This window comes from Thamnophis sirtalis, unplaced genomic scaffold, assembly GCF_051295495.1.
Source record: "Thamnophis sirtalis isolate CommonGarterSnake01/CBP01778 unplaced genomic scaffold, rThaSir2_p1.2 scaffold_17, whole genome shotgun sequence".
Taxonomy (NCBI): Eukaryota; Metazoa; Chordata; class Lepidosauria; order Squamata; family Natricidae; genus Thamnophis; species Thamnophis sirtalis.
Window position 1 is genome coordinate 1,209,516 of NW_028261397.1, and position 9,585 is coordinate 1,219,100.

At 46.9% G+C, this 9,585-nt stretch overlaps 1 protein-coding gene across 2 annotated transcripts in view; it reads left to right on the top strand.

Moving 5' to 3' along the window:
• LOC148042368 (dehydrogenase/reductase SDR family member 13-like) overlaps positions 1-3,372 on the top strand; it is a 48,653-nt gene extending 45,281 nt beyond the window's left edge. For both annotated transcript variants that reach the window (XM_087702861.1, XM_087702862.1), the window contains exon 5: positions 2,882-3,372. In XM_087702861.1, the coding sequence (XP_087558987.1) occupies positions 2,882-3,141 (260 nt within the window). In that variant the 3' untranslated portion in view covers positions 3,142-3,372. The remainder of the gene's footprint in view (positions 1-2,881) is intronic.
• Positions 3,373-9,585: the final 6,213 nt, after the last annotated feature.

Below are 9,585 nucleotides of genomic sequence, written 5' to 3' on the forward strand. Positions count from 1 at the left end.
CCCACCCACCCACCCCCCATAAATCCCCATCCCTAATCCCCCCGACTTCCCAGGGCCCACACCTGGCACTGCCCTCTGTCAAACCCCTTCTAAAGTATCTTATGATCGTATGAATTAAAAATAAAAGTAATATATAAAAAAGAATAGATAGATAGAAAATACAAATTATAAAAAGGAAAAGAAAAGAAAGAAAAGAAAGAAAAAAAGAGAAAAAAACTCTTTGTATTAAGCTCAGCCCCCCATCTTTATTTATGTTTAAATAGTGTAAGTCATCCTATATGTATTTTATTCTCGTCTCTTGCTTCTTTGTTATTTACCCCAACCTCCTGTAGATTCTCCAGTTCCTCTTATATTCAGATAAACATTTATACAAATTTATGTAGACATCAATATACAATCTAACTCAAAATAATCTCCCAAACTTTCCCTTCTAGTAAAATTTAAGCAGCATGGATCATTCCACATATTCAAATATTACTTTACAGAAGAATAGTCTCATCAAACTTTCCCTTCTAATAGAATTTAAACAGTGTAAATCATTCCGCGTGCATTTTACCCTCGTCCCTTGCTTCTCTAATATTTACCACTATTTCCCATAGTCCCTCCAAATAATCTTTCTTAACCTTATTTTCAAACAGTAATTCACACAAGAGTCAAAATTTATACAAATTTGTGCAGACATCAATTTACAATCTAGCTCAAGATAATCTCACCGAACTTCCCCTTCTAGTAAAATTTAAGCAGCGTGGATCAAATATTACTTTACACAAAAATCAGTTTGCATTCTATCTTAAAATGATCCCATCCAGCTTTCCCTTCTAATAGGATCCAAACAACGCAAATCATTCCGCATGCATTCCGCCCTCATCCCTTGCTTCTCCGATATTTACCACTATCAAATTTATACAGACATTAGTTTACAATCTAGCTCAAAATAATTTCACCTAGCTTTCCCTTCTAATAAAAAATTAAATAGCATGGATCATTCCACATATTCAAATAATGCTTTCAACAAGAATCAGTTTACCTTCTGTTTTGAAATAATCTCATCAAACTTTCCCCTCTAACAGAATTTAAACAGCGTAAATCATTCTGCATGCATTTTACAAATATACATTCAACATCACCCCACCAATATCCGATTCCGCTTTTTCTACCGGGGAGAGGTCGCAAACCCCCATTCAATCCACAACTTTGACGAATATTTTAAAATGTCTAAATCCTCGATCTCCGCTTTTCTGCTTCTCCGAGGGAGGGAGAGCTACCCCCTCCATCTTGCAGCCACGTGGTTTGCTGCTTGCCTTCTCCTTCGGCTTGTCTTTCCTCTTTTCCAAGTGAATCAGGAAGTCCCGCCTTCAAAGTCTTGTAATAGAAATCTTGAGCCTCCGAAACAGAATTGAGACGAAATCTTTGATTCTCAAATGTGACCGTAATGCCGGCTGGGGCCTCCCATTTATATTGAATCTGATGATTTCTAAGCTCTTTAGTTAAGAAAGTATAGTCTCTTCTTGCTTTTAATATCTGGGATGGGATTTCTTTGAAGACAATCAAATCCTGGCCATCAACTCGCAGGCTTTTATTGTAAAACTTTTGCATAATCGCATTTCTGGATTCTTTTGTGGAGAAATATATAATTATGTCCCTCGGGAGCTGTCGCTGTTCCGCTACCAACGAATTCTGGCGATAGATTTTCCGAATCTGCCAATCAAAATTAAGTCCCGGGCTTCCCACCACATGGCTGAAGGCTTCAACAAAGGTCTGTTTCAGATTCTCTCGCTCCTTTTCGCGGAATCCTCTGACTCTTATTGCAAATGCCTTCTTGTTAAAATTTATCATAACGAGCTGTTCTTGAGTATCTCTAATTTTTTGTTGTAATGTTTGGATATTAGTAGTCAAATTAGAATTAGCCTCCTCCAAGCTTTCCAATTTGTTCTCCATTTCAGCGGTATAATCTGACAGGGCAGACACGGCTACAAACGTATTCGCCTTCATTTGGGCAATTTTAGACTTTAAATCACCATATAACTCCAATACAAATTCTTTAATTTCTTGTTTAAAATCATTAAACATTTGAAAGAAAAATTCCTGTGTTAGGAATTCTCCAGTAGAGGGCGTAGGAGACAAGGGCTGCGATTTCATAGTAGATTCTTTAAATTCATTCGTAGATTCCTTAAGCACATTCATAGAAAGACGCTTCGATTTTGACCTGGGTGCCATTATAAATAAACAAATAAACTGCGCTCTCGCTCCCCTCTGTTTCCAAAAAAAATATTATTTTGTTAAGGAGCGGTCTGCATGAAGGTAAAGCCGGCTAAGTACATCCCCTATCAGTCACCAACGGAGAGAAATCGCCATTTTGAAGTCCGTTTAAACAAAGGAGCTCTAGGACAAATGAGGCTGGTGTTTACGATAGTAATAAAAGCATAAATCTCACAGGGGTGGGACCCGCCCGTATTAATCCTAACTTCAAACAACTTTGCTTTGTCCTGTGGGGGGGGTCGCCTGTCTAGGGCTGCCAAAAAAAAGGCAGCTGAGAGGAACTGGCTGGAGATAAAGGCTCTGCTTACGCTGGATCTAATCTCTGTCCACAGCCAAAAAAAAAGAAAAAGGCTGTGAATTACGAATAGACCCTAACCACAGAGCGCTCCCTGCCCCTTTATAGCCCAAAAGGGGTGATATCTATGATCTTATTTAGATATACAGACCAGATCTCTGAGAGGAGCTCCGTTGAGCCCTCTTCGGCGACAGGCTCCGCCCCCAGGAAGTCCGGCAACTGGTGTTGTTCATGCGTGATTTCCTCCTCCTCCCTCTGGGTCACCCTGGAAGGTGCTCCCTTCCATCCTGGGGGCCCTTCACACAACCAACTCTCTTTTGCTTTCAGGAGGTGTTAGGACCGAAATCGGCCGCTCTTTTCCAACGTGGTCATCTCGGTTGCTTTGGTTCATGACACTCTTCAGCCGAGATTGTCAGGCAGGCGCCCAGACCTCCATCTACTGCGCCACCGAGGAGGGCATCGAGGGGCTGAGCGGGAGGTATTTCGAGGACTGCCGGCCGAAGGTGCCCTGGCCACAGGCCTGCGATGACCAGCTGGCCAAGAAGCTCTGGGAATTCAGCGAGAGGCTGCTGGGACTGACCGCTTAAGACGGGACAGAGTTGGAGTTTGGGGCAACTGAAAGCAGGTGTCCGATTAAACTGGGGGATCAAACTGCAGGGAATCCGGAAACTTCCCAGAGGTTGTGTTTGAGGTGGAAATTCAAGGGTTGAATCTCTAAGAAGTTCAAAAATTAGAAAGCATTGTGTGGCCCAGTGTTGCCCAAAGACTCTCATTTGTGACTTATTATTTTTGGTGAATAAAGGCTGTTCCTGACCTGTTTTAAAAGGGGGTGTGTTTTACTTGTGGATCAATCCTTTCTCATCATCAGAACATGGACTTGCTTAGCAAACGAAATGCTGGGCTCATTTGTCGTAAACTGAGGACTTCCTGTATAGGTAGAGGAGGGCATGGAGATGAATCAGGAAATGCCAGGATCCAAAAACAGAGAGTGGCAGGTAGGGAGTGAATCTCTGCCAAAGAGATTCCTGGACTCTTCAACACCTAGAGTTAGAATCTTGCCAGATCAAAGCAGTTTACTATCTCATAGCAATAGCAATAGCAGTTAGACTTATATACCGCTTCATAGGGCTTTCAGCCCTCTCTAAGCGGTTTACAGAGTCAGCATATCGCCCCCAACGACAATCCGGGTCCTCATTTCACCCACCTCGGAAGGATGGAAGGCTGAGTCAACCCTGAGCCGGTGAGATTTGAACAGCCAAACTGCAGATAACAGTCAGCTGAAGTGGCCTGCAGTACTGCACCCTAACCACTGCGCCACCTTGAGCCGTGGTGGTATAGTGGTTACAATGCAGTACTGCAAGCTGCTTCTGATCGGCTACCAGCAGTTTGGCAGTTCAGGTCTCACCGGCTCAAGGTTGACTCAGCCTTCCGTCCTTCTGAGGTGGGTAAAATGAGGACTTAGATTGTTGGGGGGGCCAAAGGCTGACTCTGTAAACCACTTAGAGAGGGCTGTGAAGCAATGTAAAGCAGTATATAAGTGCTGAGTGCTATTGCTACAAGAGGCATATTATCTGCAGGAAGGAGCTGGCCAGGAGTGTCAAACTCAATGTCTGGAGGCCGGATCCTGAGGCTTCAGGGAAGCTCTGGGGAGGGCGCGGGGGCTCCTTTCGCCCTCCCCAGGCTCCTATAACTCCTCTGGGGCCTGAGGAGGGCGAACAACGGCCTCAAATAAAGGCTGGATTCAGCTGACAGGGCAACCCCTCACGTGCCGTGACAAGTGGCTCCGTGTGACACGTGTGTCATAGGTTCCCCATCCCGGTCCTCGTTTGGTTTCATGGCTAGGCCTCCCATGGACTCCTCCACCCTGAAATGCCTCCTGTGCACTTCGCCAACCGCGCATTTGATTAAAGAATGTGTGGGTAAAAAGAGAGAGTGATCACATTCAAGGTATGAGATTCACTCCCACGAATCCTCACGTTACGAATGGAAAGGGCAGGCTCCATCCCGTTCATAACTTGAATGCTACCTGCAGTTAATTTCCCCTACTCCAGTGGTTCCCAAAGTTGGCAACTTTAAGACTTGTGGACTTCAACTCCCAGAATTCTCCAGCCAGCTCTGCTCTGCTGGCTGGAGAATTCTGGGAGTTGAAGTCCACAAGTCTTAAAGTTGCCAACTTTGAGAACCACTGCCCTACTCCACAGGTGGGCCACCCATCGTCCACTGTTCACCAATCCAACACGTTACTTTTATTTTGGGGATGATACAGCATGGGTTGCACAGGTAAACCCACCAGTGGCTGGCCAGGTTAGGTGGTCTTAATAGAATGGACCTTATAAATTCATTTTAGTTTGGCTTTTATTCCAGTGCCCTGGAGTCCCAGAGTTGACTTTTAGCTGCAGTGAACCTTCTCCCCAACTTCCTCATAAGTATTACGAGGTGGCGCAGTGGTTAGGGTGCAGCACTGCAGGCCACTTCAGCTGACTGTTATCTGCAGTTCGGCTGTTCTAATCTCACCGGCTCAAGGTTGACTCAGCCTTCCATCCTTCCGAGGTGGGTGAAATGAGGACCCGGATTGTTGTTGGGGGCGATATGCTGACTCTGTAAACCGCTTAGAGAGGGCTGAAAGCCCTATGAAGCGGTATATAAGTCTAACTGCTATTGCTATTACAAATAGGGCTGAACTGTGTGGCAAGACCCTGTAAAGTGGGGGCACAGGAAGCCAGACGTGGGTGAGAGATGGGACAGAGGTAAAAGGTGCTGACAGCTTAAGACGAAATAGGAACTTCTCTTTTTTATATTTCTCCTATGTCCTTTGCTGTAACAGTCCAAGTGAACTTCCCCTTTTCGAAACGTCATGCTTGTCTCGTGTATGGAAACGCCTTGAGAATGTACTGTGTGGAACACGGCATAAAAGGAGGATCCTGGGCAGAGCTCAGTTCAGTTCAGATGTTGGTCTGTGAACACGCTGAACTCGACGCATCCAATAAACCTGTTTCTCTCACTTTCGTGGTCTCAAGTCCTGCTCTTTCGTAAGTAGATTACTAACCACAATCTGCTGCTACATTTTTGGCGAGCCAGCCAAGGAGTTGAGGGGTCTTTGGGACCCTCTGGAACGTCCACCCCGGTGTCAGAGCTCATCTTGTCAGGGGGAACCTCCCTGGCGCCAACGGACCCGCTTGATCCGAGGGACTTCCCAGCGACAGAGGGCTCTGGCAGCAGCGTTTGGCGATTCCAAGAACCACCAGAGAAGGACCAGAGACCAGGCATCTAAAAGGCATCTGAAGGCTGGCCAGCGTCGCAGGAGGGAAGCCAAGTACATGAGGCAAGTACTGTGGGAACCCTATTTAGGCCCGGACTCCTTGTTGAGCCGGAGGTGAGGCAATAGCAATAGCAGTTAGACTTATATACCGCTTCATAGAGCTTTCAGCCCTCTCTAAGCGGTTTACAGAGTCAGCCTATCGCCCCCACAGTCTGGGTCCTCATTTCACCCAGATAGATAGATGATAGATAGATAGATAGATAGATAGATAGATAGATAGATAGATAGATAGATAGATAGATAGATAGATAGATAGATGATGGATGATAGGTAGAGAGACAGAGAAGACAGATGGCTGATAGATAGGATAAGAAGATTAGATAGATAGATAGATAGATAGATAGATAGATAGATAGATAGATAGATAGATAGATAGATAGATAGATAGATAGATGATAGATAGATAGATAGATAGATAGATAGATAGATAGATAGATAGATAGATAGATAGATAGCAATAGCAGTTACCGCTTCATAGAGCTTTCAGCCCTCTCTAAGCGGTTTACAGAGTCAGCATATCGCCCACAACAACAATCCGGGTCCTCATTTTACCCACCTCGGAAGGATGGAAGGCTGAGTCAACCCTGAGCCGGTGAGATTTGAACCGCCGAACTGCTGAACTGCAGTCAGCTGAAGTAGCCTGCAGTGCTGCATTTAACCACTGCGTCACCTTGGCCTGATCTCCCTCACTAGGTGAAAGGTTTTGGGGAGGATTGTCTAGTGTATGTGTTTGTGTGTGATTGAGGGGGGGGGGGCTACTGCATTTCCCTACGATAGCCGTGTCTATCCGGTATCCTGGGTCAGAAGCCTGTGTGGGGTGATTGCTAAATTTTTGTTGTTTGGTACCCTGGGAGGAGTTGGAGGGGGGGGGGCAGCAGTGTTCCCTTGACCCCTTACATTGTATGTTAAATCATTTTAAAGAAGGATATGTGACCCAGGATTATGGCATTGAGTGGAGCAGGCATGAGCTTAAAAAGTTTTGTGAATCTGAATGGCCCATTTTTGGTTTCGGGAGGCCCAACAAAGGCACTTTTGATCCCAACATAGCTTTGAATGTCCACAGGTTAATGTTTGATCCTGATCAAACAGGATCCGTATATTGACATATAGTACAATTTGTTGAGGAGACAGCTTGGCTAAAAAAAACAAATGCAAAGACCAACAGTGTATTCTTATGGCTGTTTGGGTTGCACACCCCAAATGTCCCAAGCAGACACCACCAATCCTTGCTAGTGCCCCAGAAGACTTGCCAGAACAGGAAGAGGGTCACCACGACCCTCACCACGACCATGCCAAAGGGGGGGGCTACACCTAGTAGCTCAGGAGACTCGAGGGCATCAACAAGCCGAGCATCTGTGGAGTGGATAGAGTGAGGGCTGGACGTTGTGACCTCTATGATGTCAGAATAAAGCCCTGCCAGAGGGACAGGGGATGGGGACCCCCTCTGAGCTCACCAGAATTTTGGGAGAAGAAGGAAGAGCAGATAGAGCAGTCTGAAGAGAGGGAGAAGATTAGAATTGCAGTGTCTGACATTCTAGAACCTGATGTCCCTGCTCACACCAATCTGGCTGACTTTATTGAGCAACGCTTCCCTTCAAGGGACCCGAGATGGAGCCCCTATGACCCCCACCAGTTGACTCTGCTACCTAATCATCAACAGTTAATTGTAAGGGCTGTCCGGCTGGGAGGGAAGCCAGCCACCAATATGTCTGAACTCTGCCGAAAGCCCCGAGGGTTTTATTTATGGTAACCACTAACCTTCCTGAAAATGCTCGGATGCTAGCTATGGCCTTTATTTCTCAGTCATCCGACACAAGCTGTAGAAGCTGGAAGGGGCACTGGGGAAGCCCCTCAATGAGCTTATGGAAGTAGCTAGAAAAACTCTCGCCAATCAGGACTTGTTGGAGGAAAAGAAAAAAAAATCAATCAAAAGATGCAGGGGAAAAAAAGCAGAAGTGCTCGCGGCAGCAATTAGGGAGGGGAACAGGGCCCCACCCTTGGGACGGAACCGATGTGCCATCTGTTACGAACATGGCCACTGGGGAGGGGAGTGCCTCAACCGGGACTGGGCTCCATGCATCCAATAAACCTGTTTCCCTCACTTTCGGGGTCTCAAGTCCTGCTCTTTCGTAAGTAGATTACTAACCACAATCTGCTGCAACAGGGAAACAGTCTCTGCCTTCAGAAGGTTCCCATCCTTTGGCCTTGAAGCCTCAGGATTATCTCAGGCTGCAGACGGCTCCCGTGAATTCCTCACCTCCCTCTCCGGTCCCAATACATCCCAAGCATTTCCCTTCCTCTTCCTTTGTCTCTCGTCAAGTTCTGAGTAGAGGCAGAGCATCACAAGTCAGCCTTGGCACGTTGTGCGCCAAGAACTATCTAGACAAGAAGCAGATTACAATGTACAAGATGTACATATCATCTGCAAATTCTAAGGTAGGAGCCGCCTTGAACCCCTTTCTCCCACGGACAATGTAACGTAAAGGTTCCCCTTGCACATATGTGCTAATCGTTCCCAACTCTAGGGGGTGGTGCTCATCTCCCTTTCGAATCCGAAGAGCCAACGCTGTCCGAAGACGTCTCCGTGGCCGCGTGGCCGGCATGACTAAACTCCGAAGGCGCACGAAACGCTGTTCCCACCAAAGGCGATTCCTATTTTGCTACTTGCATTTTTTTACGTGCTTTCGAACTGCTAAGTCGGGCCGAGTCACGGGAGCTCACCCCGTTACGCGGCGCTAGGGATTCGAACAGCCAACCTGTCTGATCGACAAGCTCAGCGCCTTAGCCACCGAGCCACCGCGTCCCTTCAATAAAGACAAGCTAAGAACTGAAACTCCCTTGCAAAAAGTTACACATGTTCACACTCCTCCTGGCCCTCCCTTTGACGGTTTCATCTTCAGCCAATGGGGAGCTGCCTAAGCGTTTTGAGAATCACTCGGGTGTTTGGGTCAGCATGCGTGGCCTTGAACATTGGCACAAACTGGTTCCCTGCCTCCCTGGTCTTCGCCAAGCTGTCGTCGTCCCCAGTTCCCATCACATCCCCATACAGGTTCATTGCCCACCTGTCCCCCATGCCTCCACCCTCCTCACTTTTGTTGGCAGGATGGTGGCAAGGCGCCAAGCCGAAGACGGTAGAACTGATATTGTCATACGAAGAAAACCCCTGCCGAAGGGCATCCGGCCTCTTCCCCATCTGAGTACTGAGGGAAGGGAGTCAAGCTATTCTCCAAGGCACCTGAGGGCAGAACAAGAAGCAATGGGTGGAAACTAATCAAGGAGAGAAGCAACGTGGAAATTAAGGAGAAACTTCCTGACAGTGAGAACAATTCATCAGTGGAACAGAAGTTGCCTCCAGACGTTGTGAATGCCCCAACACTGGAAGTCTTTAAGAAGATGCTGGATAGCCATTGGTCTGGAACGGTATAGGGTTTCCTGCCTGAGAAGGGGGCTGGACCAGAAGACCTCCAAGCAGAGGTGAAATTCAGCAGGTTCTGGAGAACTGGTAGCAGAAATTTTGAGTAGTTCGGAGAACCGGCAAATACCACCTCCAGCTGCCCCGGAGTGGGGAGGGGAGGGGGATTTTGCAGTGCCACGCCCACAGAAGGGCCTCTGAGGTCCCTTCCAATTCTCCTATTCTGTTCCATTCCATAGATGCAGGATCTGAGCAATGGTGGTTATAACAAAGAGACCCCACTCTTTCACTGGACCCCCA